This window comes from Pseudonaja textilis, chromosome 1 (assembly GCF_049901715.1).
Source record: "Pseudonaja textilis isolate UNSWEBS1 chromosome 1, rPseTex1.2, whole genome shotgun sequence".
NCBI lineage: Eukaryota > Metazoa > Chordata > Lepidosauria > Squamata > Elapidae > Pseudonaja > Pseudonaja textilis.
Window position 1 is genome coordinate 91021176 of NC_141990.1, and position 22962 is coordinate 91044137.

Genomic DNA, 22962 nt, shown 5'->3' on the forward strand with positions numbered 1-22962 from the left:
ACTCTTTGTTTTTTATTTTTAAAATAGGTCTCTCCAAACATTTTTGGCTCTGATTAACAGCTTCTCATTTTCTGTATTTTCATTTTAATTGTCAGTGGGAAGACTACCTCAAACTAGAACTCTGAGAAACAGATTTTTCCACTTCATTTTAAAAGGATTCATCAGCAATAGCCCTCCATGATCAAATAGTGCTTTATCCAAAAATTCTGGATTCTAATGCTTTAAATTCGGGGGAAAATGATTCACTAATAAGATGAGATTACATTGTCTGTATACCCCACCCAACCTTTGAAGGGAACATTCAACCAAAAGCTTCAATAAAAACCCATTGATGCATTAATGCCTAACAATGCATGGCTGTCTCTACAGATTTCTGTTCCATAACCTACCCAAAGATAATCTTAGTTCTACTTTCTGGAATGTGTTTTGGTGAGAGATAACTCTAGGGCTGGCACAACAGATCAATACAATTCCATATCCTTTTCAGCACCACAAAAGGAGAAATCCAGGAATTCTAAGGACATTGTTTAAGATAGGCATATTTGGATTCCTGGGTCTTATAAAACTTAAAAAAAAACCCCACACCATACAACTATTATATCAATTTTGTATGTGTGGATGTGCCCTAGAGTCAGTTTTGACTCCTGACAATTGCCTGGACAAGGCCCTGCAATTTTCTTGGCAAGGTTGTGCATATATTATGATTTACCATTGCCTCCTTCTTAGGGCTGAGACAAAATGACTGGCCCAAGGTCACCTACAATTGTACTAAAAATCATAGTCTCTTGGTTTCTCTCCTGATGCCTTTACATTTTTATTTTGTTAATTTTTTGTGTGAATTCGTGGGGTGTAGGCTGACAAATGCAAAATTCTTCACAAATGCAGGATGTCAGAATGAACGGGAAGGCAATCAAACACATTAAATCTGTCTTAGTCGGGTTTGAAACCACAGAAACAGTCTCAAAGGTTTCCCTCCCCTCTTACATTAAGACCCACATAATCAGAATTGACACTGTCAAAAGGTTGCAAAAGGGGATCAGTGACTCCAGAATACTGCTACCTTCATAAATGTGAATCAGTTGTCAAGCATCTGAATGTAAATCATGTGACCATGCGATCATAAGTGTGAAAAATGGTCATAAGTCACTTTTTTCAGTGTCATTGTATAGTAACTTCAAACAGTCACTGAATAAACTGTTGCAAATCAAGGATTACCTATACTCCAAATCCAAAACTTTTATTAATCTGAAATTCTTAGAAGAAGAATTTTAAATTTAATAAATCTAGACTAACAGTTCGGCTTGGTTCAGAAATAATCCCAAAGGATCTTCTTCACAAGTTTGTTCGCGTGTTTTTCTTCAATCTGTGTGAGGGCAGTAAAGTAGGCAGGATAATCCCTCATTATTGATCCATATTCTGCCTCAGCAATGAAGTTGGAATCTAGGCCACTCCCTTACAGATTTTGTGGTAGAAGAAAAACAACTGTTCGATTTCCCTGGTGCCATGTTTTGAACAAAAATATGAGGCAAGGTATTGATTGTAATCAATGAATAAAAATGAAATGCCAAGATTAATTGTCCTAAATTATTTATGTCTCAATGTACTTGATACTTCCCTTGGAGTCGCTCAATACATTGTCAGTTGTTGGGAGTTTTTCTTCTTTTCATTGTGTCTGAGGTCAGGAAAAAAGTAAATTCAATTTGAATCTAGGAGTTAAGAGCTTCTGGTATTTCCCAAATTTTGTAACTTAACGAATTTTAAGTTACAGTTTAAAATGATTTTAGGTAATTTCTAAATCTGTGAGGCAAGAAACATGTATTTGAAAATCAATAATTTTCTAGGCATTAAGCATGATAAATGACATTTGTGTTCCAACAACAAAAAATATGCTTTATAAAGATTTAGTATTAGAAATAGCTTGCTTGTATCCCCATGCCAGCTGTGACTAGAATTTGAAACAAACTAAATAGACCCAGTTTAGTACTTGAATGAGAGACTATCAAGAAATTTCAGAGCTGGGAATAGTCTGAGATGTTGGAAAAAATTATCCAGGAAAAAGACAATTGCAAATCAATAACTGTATTGTTGCCAACAAAAACTACTGAACAGGTCTATGAGATTGTTAGGACACAAACCCAGCTTGAGATTATATCTGCTTTATCTACCAAATCTATAAATATCTAAAAATCTTTTGCATTGGTTCTGTAAATAGAGGAGAGAAGATGCAAGGACATTAAAATAGATTGTTTCATCAAACAGTCATCATTTCTTATTTCATAAATCCAGCTTGAGTTTCTAATTAAAAACTTTGAATTTGTATCAGCTCTACTGAAATAAAATATTTAATTCATTCCTGAAGACCGCTGAAGAAGTTCTATTTATGTGTCACTAAAAGTTGCCATTGACTTGATGGCACATAATCAATTGTAATTCAACTCTTTTTGATGTTGAAATCCCTCCCTCCCCACAAAAGTATACATGAATGTGAGAATTTGTCAATTTACATAGCTATTTGTAGGCCTTTGAACTATGGTGCTGGAGAAGACTCCTACAAGTCCTTTGGACTGCAAGGCAATCAAACTGGTTCTAGAGGAGATCAACCCTGACTGATCTTTAGAAGGCCAGATCCTGAAGATGAAACTCAAATACTTTGGCCACCTAATGAGAAGGAAGGACTCACTGGAGAAGAGCCTAATGCTGGGAACGGTTGAGGGCAAAAGAAGAAGAGGATGACAGAGAATGAGGTGGATGGATGGAGTCACTGAAGCAGTCAGTGTAAGCTTAAATAGACTCCAGGCAGAGGTGGTATTCAGCAGGTTCTGACCAGTTCTGGAGAACCGGTAGTGGAAATTTTGAGTAGTTTGGAATACCACCTCTAACTGGCCCTGTCCCCATCTATTCTCTACCTCCTGAGTCCCAGCTGATCGGCTGAGTCTTCTTTTGTTGCTCTGCACAGGAGAACAGAGCTAGAAAACAGGTTAGTGGGGTGGGGAGGGAAGGATTTTGCAGTAACCTTCCCCCTGGAGTGGGGAGGCAATGGGAATTTTGCAGTATCCTTCTCCTGCCACCATAGAACCAGTAGTAAAAAGTTTTGAATCCCATCACTGACTCTGGAGGATAGTAGAGGACAGGAAGGGCTGGAGGAACATTGTCCATTGGGTTGCGATGGGTCAGACACGACTTCACAACTAACAACAACAATATAGCTATGACCTAGGTAAACATATTTCTGTTCAGGATAATCAAAAGATGGCTTAACTGTTAATAGTAATATTTATTAATAAGTAGCAAAGTTATTAATTATATCAATTTATTTTTAATGTATAAATCAGTTTCTTAGTTCCTAAATAGTTCTTAAAAACACTAAACTTTTACTGTACTTTCTTTTGCCACATATTTGTATGTACTATTTTTGCCTAATAAACCATTTTTTTTGCAAAAGATTCTCCAGATATATTGTTCACTATGTGCAATTCCTAATCTTCAGCCTAAACACAAGTAATTCCTTTGATTCTACATACTGGGAAAAATAAAATCAATGAGCAATTTTAGGATTACCACTGATTTGCAGAAATCTGACACGGGGGGGGGGGGGGGAACCATTAGTGTGAAGTCTACTTTTGGTAAAGGAAAGAAAAATATTTGCATATATATTCTTATGGCAAAGCTGAATTAATAATACAATGGTACCTCAGTACTCATTGTTAATTGGTTTCAAGAGGCACAATGAGTATCACAAACAGTGAGTACCAAACAATTTTTCCCATAAGGAATAATGTAGTAAGTCACAAGGCAGTTGGCACCAATACGTACTAGCTTGGGCATTGTGTACAAAACAAACAATGAGTACCGGGACAAAATTTTTGTCTCAAAATGTGTTGAGTACTAAATTAGATGAGTTTCAAAAGAAAAAAAAAGCAGTTGAGTACCAAGATACCATAGTACCTCTCTTATTTCCCAATTATGCTAATTCAGAGGAAGAATTTATTTGCCCCTTTTGTCTAATTTCCAAATATCTCCAGAAGGATTACTCAGGTTCTTTTTTGCAATTGCTATTTCTGTTAGCCATTGAATTGTCTACCAGTGAAGATAATTTGTTTTTCTTTAAAATTGATTTTGCACTTTATCTATATTGCATTTCTATATTTTTGACTCTTCTTAACATGTGCCATTCTCTGGGTTAATACATTTTGCTTTTTTTAAGATCAATGAAACAAAGTAGTGATTTTTTAAAGTTAATAATAAGTACAGAGAGGGCAATTTCATCAGGACCACCAGTGTTCTGGAAAAGTTTAATACTTTACTCCTGAGCCAAACTCCTATAGAGCTCCACCTTTTGCCTCTGGCCTTGGGATTAGACTTTTCTTTCTGAGCTGTGCAATCTCTAATGACAGCTATTATAGAATCAGAGTTGGAAGGTGCTCATCCCATTCAACCTGTTATGTCCTTGGGGCTGACACCAGTTCCCCATCAGGTCCGCAATTCTTACGGGGGCATTCTTAGTCCCCATTGGCTGGCTCCCTTCGACAGTCGGCTATAAAAGCCGGCTGCTAGGTTGAGCCAGCTGCTGTTCGCTGGTAGGTCTGCTGTTAGCTGCAGACGCGACAGCCCCCTTTATTCCCATGAATAAAGTGTGTGTTATGACTGAAGCTCTGGTGTGGCCTCCCTTCTTTCCGAACTTAACATTGGCGACGAGGGTGGGATCTGGCCAGCCAGCAGCTATACAAGAGCTGAAAATCACGAATCTGAAGCGCTGAACCATAGCCGCGACGTTGAGAGCTCGGTCAGCCATTTGAGAGGAAATCGAAGCGGAGCGTGTAGCCGCTCAAGATCACAAACTAGCTACAAGAGAGTGGGCACTGAGAGCCTCAGCCGCCCAACAACAAACTTGCCAGAATTGCGTGTAGCGAAGCTCCAGCGCGACGCTCACGACCGCTAAATCCAGGCGCGAGATTTAAATCGCTGTCAGCGCGCAGCTGCAGCATCGCCGCCTCGCCCTTGTAAGGGCGCAAAATTTAAACGGGCGTCAGTTATAGCATCTGTTCCAGCCGCCAAGGGCTGCAGAGAGCGAGAAAACCCAGAGAGATTCCACGAGCTGAATCACCACACCGAATTGCACTGCGAGCACAGCTGCTACCTGTACAACCCAGAGAGAACTCAGAAGCTGAACACTCGTTAACAGCACTACAAACTGTAGCTGCTACCCTTTCCAGGGCCTGTATTCCCAGTGAGACTTATTTTACCTGCTGAAAGCTGAACCAGTCATGAATGCGAATCCGGCGTTCCAGCCATTCAAACCAGACGAAGATAAATGGGACTCTTATAAAAACCGTTTTAACCATTATATTGATGCTGTGGGTCTGGCTGACGCTACAGACAACAAAAAGAAGTCTTTCTTCCTGAGCTACTGCGGGGCCACCGTATTTGACACGGCAACAGCACTGTTCGCCCCAAGAGAACTCAAGAATGTCCCATGGTCTGAGCTACTGGAGACCCTCTCCAATCATTATTCGCCAAAACCGTCACAGATCGCGAGACGCTTCGCCTTTCGCATGAGGAAGCAAGCGGAAGGAGAAACCATAAACCAATATATGGCAGCCCTCAGAACCGCAGCCCTGCACTGTGAATTTAAAGGCTACCTTGATGACATGCTCCTGGACCAACTTGTCTGCGGGGTCAAGGATACAAGACTACAGAGGCGGTTGTTGGCAAGGAAGGACCTCAATCTAGCACAAGCCATCGAGGAAGCCCTGGCTGCAGAATTGGCAATACAATCAGCGGCTGAAATACAGGGAAGCACCCCCAAAGGTAATCCAGTCACTGTACATTCTGAGGAGGCAGTGAACGAAGAAGAGCCCATCGAGCAATCTGAAGTGCACCGTCTTAAACCATTCAAGCAGCCACAGGTAGGAACTAGACCGAGAGAAGGCAACGTACCTAGGCACACCCCGCTGTGCCTCTCCTGTGGGGGTCCCCATGCCAGAGCAACGTGCAGGTTCAAAAGTGCCACCTGCAACAACTGCAGCAGAAGAGGACACATCGCTAGGGTGTGCCAGGCAGCGCATGTGGCTCCACAAAAGCCACCATCTTACGCCCCCTCGGGGCCATCCAGGCAAGTAGAAAACTGTTTTACATGCTATCAAGCTAACCATACCTTCTTAACACCCAATAAAATTAAACTCTCCATTCATTTAGAAGGTAAACCCTGCCTAATGGAGGTCGATACCGGGTCAGCGCTCTCGATTATTTCATGGAGCACGCTCAAGAAGATACGTCCCAGCCTGTCCAGGAAACAGCTGCAGAAGAGTCGCCTATCCTTACGAGACTACCAAGGGAAGAACATTCCAGTAATCGGAACAGGCAAGTTCCTAGTCAAATTCAGAACCTTTAAAGGACACCTGCCATTAGTGGTAGTTGATGGTGCCCTTCCTAGTCTTTTGGGGTTGGATTGGTTCCCCTCTCTTGGCCTTAACTTAACGGGGTTCATGCTGTCTCGTCCTCCAACACTGACTCACTATTCTCTGATTACGCTGACGTTTTCAGCGATGAATTGGGGTGCTACAAGGGCACACCTATTTCTTTCTCAGTGGACCCCCAGGCAGTTCCCATCCGTTTGAAACCGCGGAGAGTGCCATTCGCTCTGCGTTCTAAGCTGGATGCGGAACTAGACAAATTGTTAAAACAAGGGGTCATCGAACCCACGGATTTTGCTAAGTGGGAGACACCTATTGTCACACCCCTCAAAAAAGATGGTAGTATAAGGATGTGTTCAGATTACAAGACCACAATAAATCGCTATTTACAGACTAGCGCATACCCAGTGCCAGTAATCCAGCATTTACTGCACACATTCGAACCCGGAAAGATATTCGCCAAATTGGATATGTCTCAGGCTTACCAACAGTTTCCTGTAGACAACCAAACGGCCGAATTGCAAACCATTGTTACCCATAGAGGGGCCTTCCGATGCAAGCGCCTCCAATTTGGTGTGAGTGTCGCCCCGGGCATATTCCAGTCGTTAATGGAACGGATCCTACAGGGCCTCCCTGGCGTGGTTCCGTACTTTGATGACATCTTGGTTTCCGCCCGGGACAGAACACAGCTTTTCCTCAGAGTTAGAGGGGTGTTGGACAGATTCAGACAGCATGGCCTCAAACTAAAAAAAGAAAAATGCACCATAGCCACTAAGCAGGTGGACTTTCTCGGGTACCGAATAGACGCCTCTGGCATCCACCGGTAGAATCAAAGGTTAAAGCCATTCACGAGCGCCCACACCGGCGTCCAAACCAGAACTACAAGCCTTCCTAGGCCTGCTGAACTTCTATGCATCATTTCTGCCGCACAAGGCATCAGTGGCAGAACCACTACATAGACTCTTAGATAAAAATGTTCCATGGCACTGGGGACCCAAAGAGGAATATGCTTTCAGGGCAGTCAAGTCACTCCTCACTTCAGACGCTGTACTGATCCAATTCAACCAGAACCTACCGCTAGTTTTGGTAGCAGATGCCTCGCCTTTCGGAATTGGGGCCGTATTAAGTCATAGACTACCCAACGGGTCCGAAGCCCCCATTGCGTTCTTCTCTAGAACATTTTCAACGACAGAACGCAACTATAGCCAAATCGACAAAGAGGCCCTAGCTGCCGTAGCAACTGTTAAAAAATTTCATGAATTTCTATTTGGGCACAACTTCGAACTGGTTACAGACCACAAACCGTTGTTGGGGCTTCTCTCCGGAGAAAAGCAAACACCACAAGTCTTGTCTCCCCGAATGACAAGATGGACTTTATTCCTGGCAGCATATTCATACAAGTTAGTGCACCGTCCAGGAAAGAATCTCAGCCATGCAGACGCCCTCAGCCGGTGCCCACTACCAACGCCTGTGGAGGATCCGGCCCCAGTCCACACCATCTTTGACACCAGTGAGTTCAGAATTCCAATCACTGCGAGAGACATTGCCTTCCAATCCAGGAAGGACAAACTGATCGCCCAGGTCCTGGACTGGGTACGGAGGGGGTGGCTGGGCAGTAACCCGTCTAACGAATTTTCACCCTTTAAAGTCCGCCAACAGGAACTTTCCAGTTTACAGGGTTGTCTGCTGTGGGGGACCAGAGTTGTCATTCCAGAGTCACTACGCAGACCCGTCCAGAAGACATTACACGAAGGGCACCCCGGCATTGTACGAATGAAGGCGTTGGCATGGAGCTATGTATGGTGGCCGGGCATGGACGACGAAATTGCAAAATGGGTAAGCTCCTGCCGTCCCTGTCAAGAATCCCGGCCAGTGCCCCCAGTAACTCCTCCCACCAAATGGGAAAACGCCAATGCACCATGGTCCCGTCTACATATTGACCTGGCCGGCCCATTCCATGGCAAAACATTCCTAATAGTAGTAGACTCATTTTCTAAATGGATCGATGTGGCACTCCTTCTCTCAACCACCACACGAGCAGTCGCCCAAGCACTGACTCGTTTGTTCATCACACACGGTCTCCCAGACACCATTGTGTCGGATAACGGTCCTCAATTTACGTCCACAGACTTCAGCCGGTATGTCACCAACCTAGGCATCCGGCACATCCTAACGGCTCCCTTTCACCCCTCGAGCAATGGGTTGGCCGAACGAGCACGCCACCTCCGACCCAGAGACCACAGCAACATTCCAGGCACCGCATCCGGCACCTAGTTGGGACACTCAGAGTAACCTGCCTCCACCAACCGAACCGAGGGAGCAGACGGCTGACCACGACCATCCCACAGAATCAACATCCATTCCCAGCAGCTCCCCTACCGCACCGGGAGACCGCAGCGACTCGACAACTCGGCCGGCGACCGGCGAGCAAGGTCGGGTGGCTGGACAGCTACCAAGGGACCAAATCCCCGCTGTCCCGAACTCTGTGCCACCCACTCCTACACCCGAACTAAGACGATCCGAGCGGCAACACAAACCGCCTTCATACCTTAAAGACTACTCATGTTCGTATCTGGAGGGAAGGGGTGTTATGTCCTTGGGGCTGACACCAGTTCCCCATCAGGTCTGCAATTCTTACGGGGGCGTTCTTAGTCCCCATTGGCTGGCTCCCTTCGACAGTCGGCTATAAAAGCCGGCTGCTAGGTTGAGCCAGCTGCTGTTCGCTGGTAGGTCTGCTGTTAGCTGCAGACGCGACAGCCCCCTTTATTCCCATGAATAAAGTGTGTGTTATGACTGAAGCTCTGGTGTGGCCTCCCTTCTTTCCGAACTTAACACAACCCTTATTCAATCACAAGAAACCAAATTAAATAAATGACTTCTGAAAAATGGCTGTCTGGATAGTGAAGCGAAGGGCTAACATGATATTCTAAAGCAGGACATTTATGAGAATAGAAAGTTGTAGTGTTGCTGAATATGTGCTGCACGTAAGCAGATGGGGTTTACCTATCTCTTTCTAAGGACACTTTTAGCAGCCAAACTTGGTGAAATATAGAGAGCAGTCAGAGATTTACAGAGCTTGGAAATGAAAGAACAGATGTGAAATGTTGGTTGTCTGTGTAGCAACCAACTCCCATATAATTAAAAATAAAGTTCCTTCCTGTTCAGGAGCAGGAGGAAATGGAAGCTGCAGCCAACCTCACCTTAATGGTGACAGGCTTTATGTTGCTTCAGAATTAGCTCCGGTCCTCGGTCCAGACCAATGAACCAGACATCTATTGAACTCTTGGAGGGGTATCCAGAAGAAGAAAGACTACTTGTTGCAATCTCCTACTGGCTAATGGAAGATGGGAGTGATTGACTCATAATAAACTTCTGATATTCTCAGCATTCCAAAGCCAGAAGGATTAAGTGCTTTCTAGGGATTCAGAGGGTGGAAACATATTAAAGTCCCTGGGATGAAATAAACATCCAATAATTCAGAGTTCATGTAATTCTAACGAACTAATTAAATCAATTCAGTAACGGATAATCTCCCCATCCCCACCAATAACTTGAGTATTAAAGCAGACCAAAGTGGCAGGGAAGTGTAGGAAAAAAAGCATGGCCTCACATACCAGCTAGTATAGGAACCAAAATCTTCCATTTATCAATATAGCTTATCTATGCATTAAGGGTAGGAAGAGGTATTGAGCAAGATGAGAAAAAAAGAAGGCAAACAATGTATAAGCGGAGCATACTACACTTTGCTTTATTGCTCCATTTCACACTGTGATATACTGCGCCTTCTGGTTTTGCTTGGTCTCATGAAACAGCCAATGTGCCTCAACTAAAGGCCCCTTTTTAAAGAAAATGGCTGCTGAGCATGCACCAAAGCCAGTTTGGCAGACTAAGGTGAAGGGTTATTCCTCTCTATGGCTTTGACACAGGAGGGCCATCCGTGGCTTTGTTGTGAGGGGGATAAGAAGTGCTTCACTTAAGCTTTACTGATACACCAGTTTAATACTCTCTACATCCTTCATTCATCTTGTCACACAGCAAATGCCAGTCACCTAAGCGTACCTCCAGTTCAATTATCTATTGGTACATCAAAATCAATATGACAATATGACTTATATTTGAACCTTCATTCCTGAGCAGGATGGAAAAACACGTCAGATATGAAAACACAAGTAACTCTCAAACAACTGGTTCTGGTTTCAACTGCACAACCAAAGTCCTCTGCTTTATAAAAGGTAATGAGACGGCAAATAATTGTTCATAATAACAATAGCATTTATATCCAAATATCTGGGAAGTCTACAATGTAGAAACATCATTTACATACTAGCTTGATACCTGTGCTTCGCTATGAAACTATGTGGTCGGGCTTAGTTTTTGAGGAGGAAAATAAGGGGAAAAAATTCTGCATCCATCAATATTCATCTGGCTAGCATCCTGTCAGTGTGTGAGAGAGTTGAGGGCTGTCTGGAAACTGAAACAGTATTTGTTGTGTGAGCAAGAAGGAGACAGCAAGGAGCCTGAGCATGACTTAGCTCAACTGTTCTGTACTAAAGCTGCTTGATGCTGTGAAACTAAAACTAAAACTGAATCTGAAACTCCTCTGCTCTGCTTGTGTTTTACATTTGGAACAGATTTATTTTCAGTGGGGAGGAGGAGGAGTGGAACTCCTTAGTATCAGAGCGTGTTAATAATAATATACAAAATACTAATGCTCTGATGGTCATTTTGAAAAATCCTTTCTTAGTGAGCCCCTAGAAGCCAAGATGAACATATGTGCCATATTTCAAGTTTGAAGGCTTTATGGTTCTGGAGATTTTGTGATGATGCTTGAGTGGTATTTCACTTTTATGTATATAGATTGAGCCCAACAATCTGGGTTCTCATTTTATCAACCTCAAAAGGATGGAATATATCTTGTACTTTAATTATAACTATTGCATTTGGAAGTGGGGGAGGAAATACAGATGCCATCTAGATAGATAAGTCTTAGAATTTTTTGTATCTCTTTGCTGCCATCTCAAAATCATCTGGATTTTTTGGTCCAAATGTAGTAGCTCTAATTAAAAACATAGAATCATAGGGCAGGAAGGGACCTTGTAGATTTTCTGCAATAATTTTATGTAAATATCATGGTCTATAATTTGGCTTAATTATAGGAATAGTTTTGTCAAGCGGAACCAGTTCTCTGGACTTCAGGGCCTTGCAGTGATGGACTCTGAACCAAACCATGGATAATATGTACAGTAGCAAGAAGCTCATTTAGTTCCTAGATGTGTTCAATGTTGCATGCTACATTTCACTATCAAAATCATTCATCTGAAAAGCCTTCTAACAAAATCAAGTGAATCCATTTGAAGAGTCTTTAGCACAAAGTGTTTTATTCATTCATCTATAGCTATATTACCAAAATACCATTTTTGTGCCTACTTTTTTGAGAGATGCTATGTTAATCTGCTTGGTTTGCAATAAATCACGGATAACTGCTTCACGAGCAAGAAACTGAACTGAACTCTTCTTTATGACTGATATTAAATTTAACTCATAATTTCTAAATGTGGCTTTAAGGACACTGATCCACAGCACATTTATGCAAAGTAAAACCCACTTTTCCAAGTGAATTTTCAAGACATAGCTACACAATTGAGGTTTTAACAATATAATTATGAAGAAAACAATGTTCTCCCTTTCCACTGATGAAGATGTAATTATGAATACGGTGTGCAGAAGTATTGTATTTGAAACAAATACAGAAGTATTTAAATACTTTACATCCAAAAACACTTAATGGTAAGTCAAAGTGGGATATATCTATTGTGTGTGTGTGTGTGTGGTGTGTGTGTGGTGTGTGTGTGGTTTTTCTAAGTGGATTTGTTTTTTCTTCTATTTACTTCCCTCTAATCATGTATCAATTTTGCCTTTATCATTTTATGTAATTTCTATCTTTTCTGCTGACCTTGGAGGCGGCAACTATAAAACTCAGAGCTACAATTCTAAGCATTACATTATTGTCTGCAACATTTCACAGCATGTATGAAATGTCATGAAAGAGAGTTACCTCAAAAAAAATGTTCTCAGAAAATACTCTCATATGAGAGTATGAGATACTATAGAGATACTATAGACAGGATGATAAATGTAGAATTTTGTGGAAATGTTTTGAAGAAAAGCAGTAGCCTAATCTTATTTTAAGAAATAATAGTATTTTAATATAATTTTTTCCTGGTTACACTTGTTTACTTCTTTGCAATAATACCAGGAAATCATTACAAATAGTATTATTTGAAACAGACATTTCAAAAGAAAAGAAGAGAAGGGAAAGGAAAGGAAAGGAAAGGAAAGGAAAGGAAAGGAAAGGAAAGGAAAGGAAAGGAAGGGAAGATAATTGAGGAATCCTACAGTAGTAAGAATGCTACTAATAGATTTGGGGACATAACAATGAAAATGCAGTGGGGTTTGCATTCAATGCCAAACCATTTATTGAAGTCTAGTGCCAACAAACCTCAGCTGACTTAGCTGAAAAGGGTTTGAATTAGCATGCACTGAATTAAAAGACTGACTCTACTAATATAAGTTGCTTAATTGAATCAAAGATGGGCAAGCATTGTAAACCAACCAGAGAAAGGATCAGAGGAAATTAGTTTTAGTTTCATAAAAGTGTCTGGAGCTAAAGTAACTGCTCCTGTCAATCATGTTCTTTCCTACCAGCAAAACAGAAGATGAATGAGAAGCAGAAAAGCCCTTTAACTCAGTTCTGGCACTGACAGGTTATTGACCCACCACAATTTTTATTTTTTATTATCTATGAAAAAAATACAAGGAAGTGAACCCCCCACTCCTTTGCTTCAGCTTAGAAAAAAAAAGAGTGCTATCAGGTTCCCTAATTGATCATGTGTGGTTGGAGCCTGTATTCATTGTCTAATTAGCACAAGGCTACTGAGTTGATAGGTAAACTGAGAACTTGCTCTACTTCATATTAGAAGTCCTTAGCATTTGCAGGTTGCCATAGAGGAAGGGACATGGTGGCTCAGTGGCTAAGATGCTGAGCTTGTTGATCAGAAAGGTCGGCAGTTTGGCAGTTCAAATCCCTAGCACTGCATGATGGAGTGAGCTCCCATTATTTGTTCCGGCTTCTGCCAACCTAGCAGTGTGAAAGCATGTAAAAATGCAAGTAGAAAAACAGGGACCACTTTGGTGGGAAGGTAACAGTGTTCTGTGCACCTTCGGCATTTAGCCACATGTTCATGGAGACGTCTTCAAACAGCGCTGGCTCTTTGGCTTTGTAACACAGATGAGCACTGTCCCCTAGAGCCAGAAATTACTAGCACAAATGTGTGAGGGGAGCATTTACCTTTACCTATAGAGGAATTCCATGTTTCTTCTAGAGCTGTGATCTTCTAAGAATGGTATCAAACTGACATCTTTTAACATCTGAAGTGTTTTGCAGACCACAGATGCCAGTGTTGCACATCAAAAATTATACACTTGCAATTTAAATATTAGGGTAAAAATTCTGGGAAAGTTCAAGTCGGCAAGTTCCTAACTTTTAAGTTATATCTTATCACAACACAGTGGACTTTCTGAAAGGTCTTTGGGAATTGGCTGGTAAGATGTCAACACCCTTATTATATTCTGTATTGTCTCATTATTTTTATTAATTATTTTATTCTGTTCATTTCTGCAAATTTATCTGGATGGCATTAGTAGATTCAGTATATTTCATAAATAAACAGATAACTTGTGCCTTCCAAAATAATTGATATGCTATTTCTACAGCATAGAACATCAAACAAAACAAAAAATATTTTTGGATTTTTGTAATGCTCTTTTCAGAATATGAAGACTTGTGGAAAGGAATTTGCTGAATATCACAATCCAGAAAATTAATATCATAGCAACTGAAAATCAGAATTTAGAATCAAATTATTTTGAAAATAATTAAAAAGCAAAAATGAACATTAGCCTATTAGCAAAATAATTCAGTGTTTGACATGATTGCCTGAAACCTAACAAGGAGCATTATTATTTCTTTATTCAAGGAGCAGACCTTTATTCTTTCAAATGTTTCTAGCTAAAGATGTCTCAATAAGTCAACATAGCTTCATTAATCCCTAGAATGTAATCCAGGCTGCATTTTATAATAAGAATTTCATTAACTTTCATTAGTGCCAAATGCTTGGCTCTTCAAGGAAAGGGTGGGAAAAGGCCAGCTTCACAAGAGACCTTCAAGTTAATGACAAACTTCTTTAGAAAGCAAGCATACATGAAAAGGAGATCTTTAAAATTCAGTGATTTGCTGGAAGTTTTATCAATTTCTTTTTAAAAATTTTTCCTCTGAGCCTCAAGAGACAATAATGGGGTAGAAGTGCAGGGGGAAAAATCATCCTTGTGAAGTATAGAATTCTGGGGCTAAATCCCTTTCTCTATCCCTACATAGATTGAAATGTGGTAAATAATTAAATGTGCTATTTGTTGGGCAAATGACTGTTATCTGCAAAGCATCACCCATTTTCTTAAGGAAAACTGGCAGAGTTGGGCCAATGAAGACTGACTGTGTTCTCAATGAATTGTGACCCATCAATGGTAGTAGCTTATTATGATAATAAGGGCATCCATCTCTTAAACTGAAGGCCAAATGCACACTTCAGCAGATTTCCTGATTCATAGACCGTTACCTCACAACTCTGGATTGACAGGAGCAACAGTAGTCTAGGCACACCATAAGAAAGAATAAACATAGACAATTGTTTTACCCTACTGATTATATTACTCTGTGTGTGTGTGTGTGTGTTTGCATGCACATATGCATGTGTGTATAGAATTATTTTGTTTTTCTTCTTAATGAACCTGCCTAAGTACTCCCTATTTTTACTGGCAAGATGTCCAACTGCAAATACTTGTACATTTACATTCAGGCATACACATTTCTCATGCTGAACAAACACTTGAGAGTCATTTGGATGTATTTCTGAATGGCATCTTTAACTCTGTTTTAAGTGTTAGAGTTACTCAACATTTGATAATAATAGAATATTCTACTTCTGATTTGAGAAGTTTGCTTTGCTTCCTTTTAATCTAATAAGTGCCCTCTCTGAGATAATCTTCTTGAGGGGAAGTGAAAGAAAATGGGATTAGAAGATGCTTTCCTCATGGTTAGAACGAATAAAATCTCAAGATTCCTGGAGATTTCAGCAAAAGCAAGAACTTTTCAGGACTCCATTTTGTACTTGCAAGAAAAGTTTCTTTATGGCAACCAAGATCCAAGCTACTGCTAATTAGGAAATAAACTGGAATTGTTTGCTTCTTTTTATACGGTTACCAATGGATATAATTCATTAAGAGATACCTTCAAGCTGAAGCTGAAGACCCACTGAGTTCCTCAAAGATGTATCTTAAACAGCGATATCTTCTAGTTGAACGTTGATCCCATTGACCAGCTCAAAGACATATCTGTGTCACGTACAATCTCTGTTAATAACCAAACTGCTAGGAAAATGTGGATTCCTCCATAATTATACAGATCAATGTCTTCTGCCTGGGCAAATCATTTGATGTGGCTGGATACTCTCCTTGAAGCTGTGATGACCCGGGGTGTGGCACAAAGACAACACAGTCACATAATTAAGAAGAGTCCCTTTAGTACTTCTAATTTTGCTCCCAGGTTACCTTCGGCTGGAGAAAATGTCTAGGTTACTTTTGGCTGGAGAAAAAACTCTCCCAAGAACAGTCTTTAAGTGGAGAAAATTCAGTCCAAAAACAAAGTACATACAACCTGTAAATAAAAATCCACACAAACCATGCTGCAGTAATTAACTTGACAGGGCAGGAGAAGGAATTACAGAATTGAAAGGCCAGCAAAACTCACACAGTTGGGAAGACACCAGGAACCCAGATAAGCCTTGACAATACCAGATAATTCACAATTTGCTCTCAACAGTTGGCTGTGCGCAACTCCTCTTTTTAAACACAGTGTTCCCAGCTGCAGCTAATGAAGGGAATCAGAGCCCTTTCCTTCCCTGTAAGCCATGTAACTCACATTGCTCCCTTCTTTATTCCTCCCTCCATGCTCTAGGATGAAGAGCGGGTAGGCCTGGGTCTTCCTCCGAATTCCCTCTGCCTTGGTCTATCTCTCCCCTGCTCTGCCCAGCCAGGCTTTGCCCTTCCCCAGTTTCTTCCACAGCCAACGAAGCCAATCCCTGTCAGCTGCTCGGTCTCCCCCTCAGAATCAGATTCTGACAGAGGCATGACAGAAGCTATAAAGCAACTCAACTACTGTAAGATCTTTTGGATATGTATACACACACACACTCACACAGACACACACATATTTTTCATATATACTTTCTGTGTGTATACAGTATGTGTATAAATGTATATATGTATGCATGTGTGTGTGTTTATAGACACACACGCAAACATACATACATACACACATATAACACACAACATACATCCTTAACTAGCTTACAGAATGGCCTTGAAGAAGTTAAGAAAGTGGAGAAAGTCAAAGGTTGGTCGGGTTTTATCCATGCAAATCTTCACAAAGCAAGACTTTTCTCTAACTAGCTGATCTTTTACACATAAAATATACACACATAATTATAAGCATCTTATTACTCCTTACAACACATATTTGTCTCAGTGCTATTACAGTAGAGAGAACCAAGGACTTCTAGGTTATTTGTTTCTGCCTCTGTCAGAAGATTTTATTTGTATTATTGAATCCTACCAAGTGGGAAAACATACCATGTCTGCCTCTAGAGGTATGCAGTGTTCTTATTTAACTGCCTGCAGGTAGAAAAATAAAATAAGTTCTAAGTCCTCAGAAAGTGTTAGGAAATAAGTTTTTTTTTTCCACCAGTGCACTTTTATTTCAGGATTCTTGTCCTTTCACTTTTCTTCCAATCATGATCTCTGATTCCCAGTCTTATGGATTGCGAACCATAACAGATTAAGTGAAGAAAAGCTTTAGGTTTATTTTTTTATTAGGGACATTGTGAAAATCCAATAGCGGGGATTTTTATGTCCAGTTCTAAGTGGTCTTGAGAATAATTTGAAAAATGGAAGATGAGTGTTCTAAACAAACAATTTTGAACACAACAAAAGTAGCCCTCTACAAATAGAATATACACTGAAATAGCAGGGAGGAATTTCTGGGAGACTAAATCAGCAGGTGACTTAGTACATCAGGTCATGATATAGTACACTTTGAAGGCACAATGTTCAAGAAAACTGGTATCTGGTTTAGCAATTAAACCAGACAGAAGGTAAGAAAAAATGGATAGATACTATGAAATTATATTCCAGGCAATAAATTCCAGAAACCACATTCAGAAGAATTATTGTATTTGTAGTACTGTAAGCAAATATAATCTAGAAAAACTGATATAATCCAATTTGAGCTATTTAGAACAATGCTTTATTGAATTTACCAATAATGATCTGCAATATTCTATTTCCACAGCAAGGTGCCAAATTAACTCCTCTAAGTGTGTCATCATGGCTGTAATTCATGTGATGTAACATGACAGTTAATATAGACTACAGTAATTTGTGCATATTTTCAGTAGTACTGTGGTATCAAAAATTGACATCATTCAGTTATTGATTCAAATTTCTTCATTCATACAGAAGCTCTCTGACAGCAACTAAAGTCCTTCCAAATTATAAATGAAATATATGCTGAGCATGCTCAGTTGAATAACAGGCATTGTTTCTCTTACTTTCTTTTCTTGAGTAGAGTTGGAAGAAGAAATGATGTGAAAACTATCGACCAGAAGCACAGGAAATGCTCAGTCCTACCTGGAGCAAAGAACTAAAACCCTGCTCAAGGCTCATGTTGAATAAAGTTGAATTTCTTTGAAATCTATTGCCCTCAACAAAACGTCTATATTCTTTGAAAAAGATGCAATTGAATCCTTACTTACCCTTTGTCCTTCTGGTTTTTAACCAATCTTTTAACCCAGAAGAAAAGATTAAAGAAGAAAACCCTTGAGATAACTACTTTGGGAAATGTTCCTGCAGATTTAAATCAATTCTACCATGAACAAGAGAACAGAGGGAAAATCTCAACAGAGGTTTTACTTTTATGAGTAAACAGTTATGGACAATGCTAATAAAACAGTCTCCATTCTACATGACCTAATCTAATTCTACACTTCAAGAAGGATTCTAATACACCCAAAGGAAATCAGAGCAAGATATTAAATCTTAACACATTATCACAAAATAGGCAACATATTGATGGTGACGGATATATCACAGAAACACATCAAGAATGGCTTTGATTTAATCCCAAATTTAGTTTTTTAATAACTAATAGGGAACGTTTCCATACTGCAGCTTTAAACTGCTTGACTGTCATGCATAAACCAGCAGGACAGGAAGTTTCATTAAGAAATCCTTTTCTAGATTTCCACCCTTTTCTCTGTTTTGCCATGACAAGTATCTGATGTTGTGCTTAGACATACATACATGTAAAAAACTGGGCAGGGACCAGGTTTTAGTATTGCATCAGTGAACTTATTTTTTTAAAAAAAAAAAGCTATGAAGGGCAGTAAGCAACAGTGACTAGAGGGGAGATATTCCTACCACCGTGCCTCAGTTCCACGCCTCAGCTGTTCTACTTACTGGGGATGCCCTAGAAGATAAGCTGTTTAGGTTCAAATTGCTTTTCGCGCTCACAGAACCGGTTGTTAAAATGGTTGTAGCCCATCACTGCTATAGCACTATCCCAAAGCCACAAGCAATGGGTCAACTCTTAAATAACTGTGTGGATTTAAACAATATAGCAAAGGCTGTGTGTCTTTTAACCACACATCATCTTTTGATTCTAGGACAAGAACACCTTGAACTGAGATTTTCCATCAATCACCGCATATTTTCTAATATCTGACTGGCTAGCAGCATCTGTGCAAGCTAAGTTGAGAAAGAATAAATGAAATGTGAAGGTGCAGGAAGGGAGATAACATTACATGAAAGAAATACACATCCATATAAAATAGACCCCCAGACATTTCATCATAGAAATAGTATTGCAAATTATGTGAGCTTTTCTAACATTTGAAACTAGGAACTAGGAGGCTCTTAATGCAGAAATACTTTGCTTTTTTGCATGGATTCTTTAAATGCCTATTAGTTCCTTTTAGCTAACAGTTTCACTGGCCAAATATTTATGTCACAAATGAGAATATATATATTCTCTCTATTCACTTTTTTATATATATGAATGGTATTCAGCTTTGTTCGGGTATTTTCCCACATCATTATAGTGTGCTTTTAAAGTTGTAGCACGTTTCAGCAGAATCTCATCTGCCATCATCAGGCTTCTGTATTGTGTTCATCAGACGTCAGACGAACACAATACAGAAGCCTGATGATGGCAGATGAAATTCTGCTGAAACGTTGCTACAACTTTAAAAGCACAACTATAATGACTTGGGAAAATACCATACATATAGATACCTGCAAAAACTTAAGAATATATATATATATATATATATATATATATATATATATATATATATATATATATATATATTCATATTCATTACTGATTCATTACTGATACATCAAATTAGCTCTCAGGCAAAGATCAATACTTACTTTGTTACCCAAATAAGGACTGGGTGCACTCCAGTAATAAATAGGCTGCAGAACAGTTCTTGCAACTGTGTTACTGATGCTCAGTTGCTGAGGCCCATCGAAAGTGTCCTGCTGAGGAGTAATTCTAGCAAGACCCCATTCATCAGTCAAATGCCAGCCATTCATGTCCATAATCTATGATAACGAAGAAAAATACAAGTTAATATCCACAACTTTCTTTCATTTTTTAAAAAAAAAACCTTTTCAAAACTGTGTTAGAACTCCATCCCCTAAACTCTGCTGAAGATGTTACCTAGTCTGATAATGAAACATTTGGAAACCAACTCATAAGCTTGGAGAACAAACCTTCACCTTCAAACCCTTTGCTTCTTTCCTTTTGTTTGCTTTCATATTAATATTAATAATAATATCCCACTTTTATTTTCCACAACTCAAGGCAATGTACAAAATTTTCCCATCTCCTTGCAACATCCCTCGGTGGGTTGGACTGAGAGAGAATGGCCCAAATGGATGAATCAACTTTCATGCTTAGAGAAGACTAGAACTCATTAGAATAGACATCTCCTGATGTCTAGTCCAGCAGCTTAATCTCTATACAAAACTGGCCCTTAATAGTTTCTCGTTTAATATTGAGAGTAGGGTTTAATATACTTCTCCTTGAGAAAACTATGGCAAAATAATTAACCAATTTCCCATACTTTGACAAATCAACAGAAACACAAGTTTAAGTTTGTAGTGTTAAATGAACACATCTTCTGGAATACACATCAATGAAATAAGGAGAAAAGGGTATATTTTAAAAATCCATGGTTGACTTAAACTTGGCAACCTAAAGAAATGTTTAGTAGAATGTTTCATTCTTATGATTTTCAATGGCTCACTGAAATTTTCTCTTCGTATTTGAAGACAATGAAAAATTAAAAAGGCAAATAGGAAAAGAGGCATTTTGACTGATTCTAATTTTATAAGTTCCAGACTTGTAATGAGATTAAAGTTGCATTGAATGCATTGAAAAAAATGTTCAGATTAGATGCATTTCTTTATGGCAAAATTAGCCAAACTCTATATAACAAGAATAAGACCATGATCATGCATGGAATAGGAAAAAGGAAACATTATCCTATTAATACTTGCTACAGAATAAGGATTTGCCTGACAATTATTTTAGCAAGAATCTGTAACAAGAGACTCTATCAAAACCAGGCAGAGTTAGGGGGATAGGAATGGAAACTTGGCTTTCTGTGCGAGCAAGGAAAGAAAAAATAATGAAATCACCCTGTAACAGGAAATGAGAGAAGATAATGATGCACCAAGATCAGGGTATTAAAACCCAACATATGTCATATGACAAGGCTTTTCTTGAAGGCAACTACTAATGTTTCCTTCAAAGGGAAGAAAATTATTATATGTCTTCTCCAACAATAAAAGCCTGTTTCAGAATTACGGGATTTTTTTTTTAGTCTTAAACTTTTTGTCCTTTATTTTTCCTGCTCACACCTTGGTTGACATTATTGGAAATATGAGGGGTTGGTTGAGCTCATAGCTCAGTTACCCCAACCTTTATAACTGATTGAGATGAAACTGAAAAGAAAAAAAAAGGAGACAATGTATCTGTATCTTTACGCTGACAGGATTTCTAATCCGAAAGAAGCTGGCTCCTCACAAAGAGAAAAATAAGCTAGAACTGAAGAAGCTTCTTGGATGAGAAGTAAAATATTTTTTCAAAGGAAAAAAAAACCCAAAAAGTCCAGTTGCCTCTTGAAAAAGCAACTTTGGGACATTCATTCTGTATGCGTATATGGTAAACAAAGATAAAACATATCTAAGCCAAACATTTTTCCCAAGCTCAACTCAATTAGAGCACTCTTAATTAATGAAATGTTTGAGGATAAGATGTCAAACCCAAATTAAACCATTATTTATTGCCTGAATTTACAAATTGCTTGCAATATCATGGTGAAATATTACTTATAAGCCTATAAGAGACTTAAGCCCAGAAGAGTGCTAGCACTGGACTTAATTAAGTGGTTAGAGACAGTATAAGTAATAAGAAGTAATATGTTACATAACTGGCATTTTGGAAAGCTTTTAAGTGGTATTGCATGATTTCCTTTCTTATGTTATGATCATCTCTGCTATATTAAATAGGCTTAAAAGGTAATCCTCAACTTACAATCATAATTGAGCCCAAAATTTCTGTTGCTAAGTGACACAGTTGTTAAGTGAATTTTGCCTCATTTTGCAACCTTTCTTGCCAAAGTTGTTAAGTGAATCACTGTTGTTAATTTAGTAGCACAGTTATTTAGTGACTCTGGCTTTCCCATTGAAAGCCCTTTGCATGTCAGAAGGTTGCAAATGGTGACCACATGACCCCAGAACACTGCAACCATCATAAAAATGAGTGAGTTGCCAAATGTCTAAATTCTGATCACAGGAGGACCACGGGAATGCTGCAATGATTGTGTAAAAAACGGTTATTAGTCACTTTTTCCAGCGCTATTGTAACTTTGAAGAGATACTACATGAACTCTTCTGTGTTGAGGACTACCTGTAATGCAGTCTTCTTTTGGTTAGAAGTTGTTACACTGGAAGAGCACCAATACTTTATTTATGAATAAAACAAAATAAGAATGTTAACCAAGTGATGTTCCGAAGTTAAGTCTCAGCCTTAGCAATAATCCTGGATAATCCTTTCTTGAATAACCAGCTTTACCTGCTCATCTCTTTCTAATTCACTGTTTTCAGTTTGTTACTGAATTGTCAGTTATGCAAAAAGTGTCTCAGTGTATATGACATGACATATATTCTGATAGGTAGATCAGGTTTAAAGTCTCCTTTGTGATGATCTACCATCCTGTAACCATACCTCAGCGTTACTAAAGACTGTGTGCAGGAAGATTCACTACTTCTTGCCTGTTCTTGTGTATCCAGATAAACTGTAGCCAAA

The 22962-nt window shown here is 39.4% G+C and overlaps 1 protein-coding gene across 1 annotated transcript in view; it reads right to left on the reverse strand.

Annotated features, from left to right (window-relative positions):
* LAMA2 (laminin subunit alpha 2) overlaps positions 1–22962 on the reverse strand; it is a 432393-nt gene that overhangs the window by 262747 nt on the left and 146684 nt on the right. The window contains exon 12 of the mRNA XM_087941278.1: positions 20016–20189. Coding sequence (XP_087797404.1) covers positions 20016–20189 — 174 coding nt within the window. The remainder of the gene's footprint in view (positions 1–20015; positions 20190–22962) is intronic.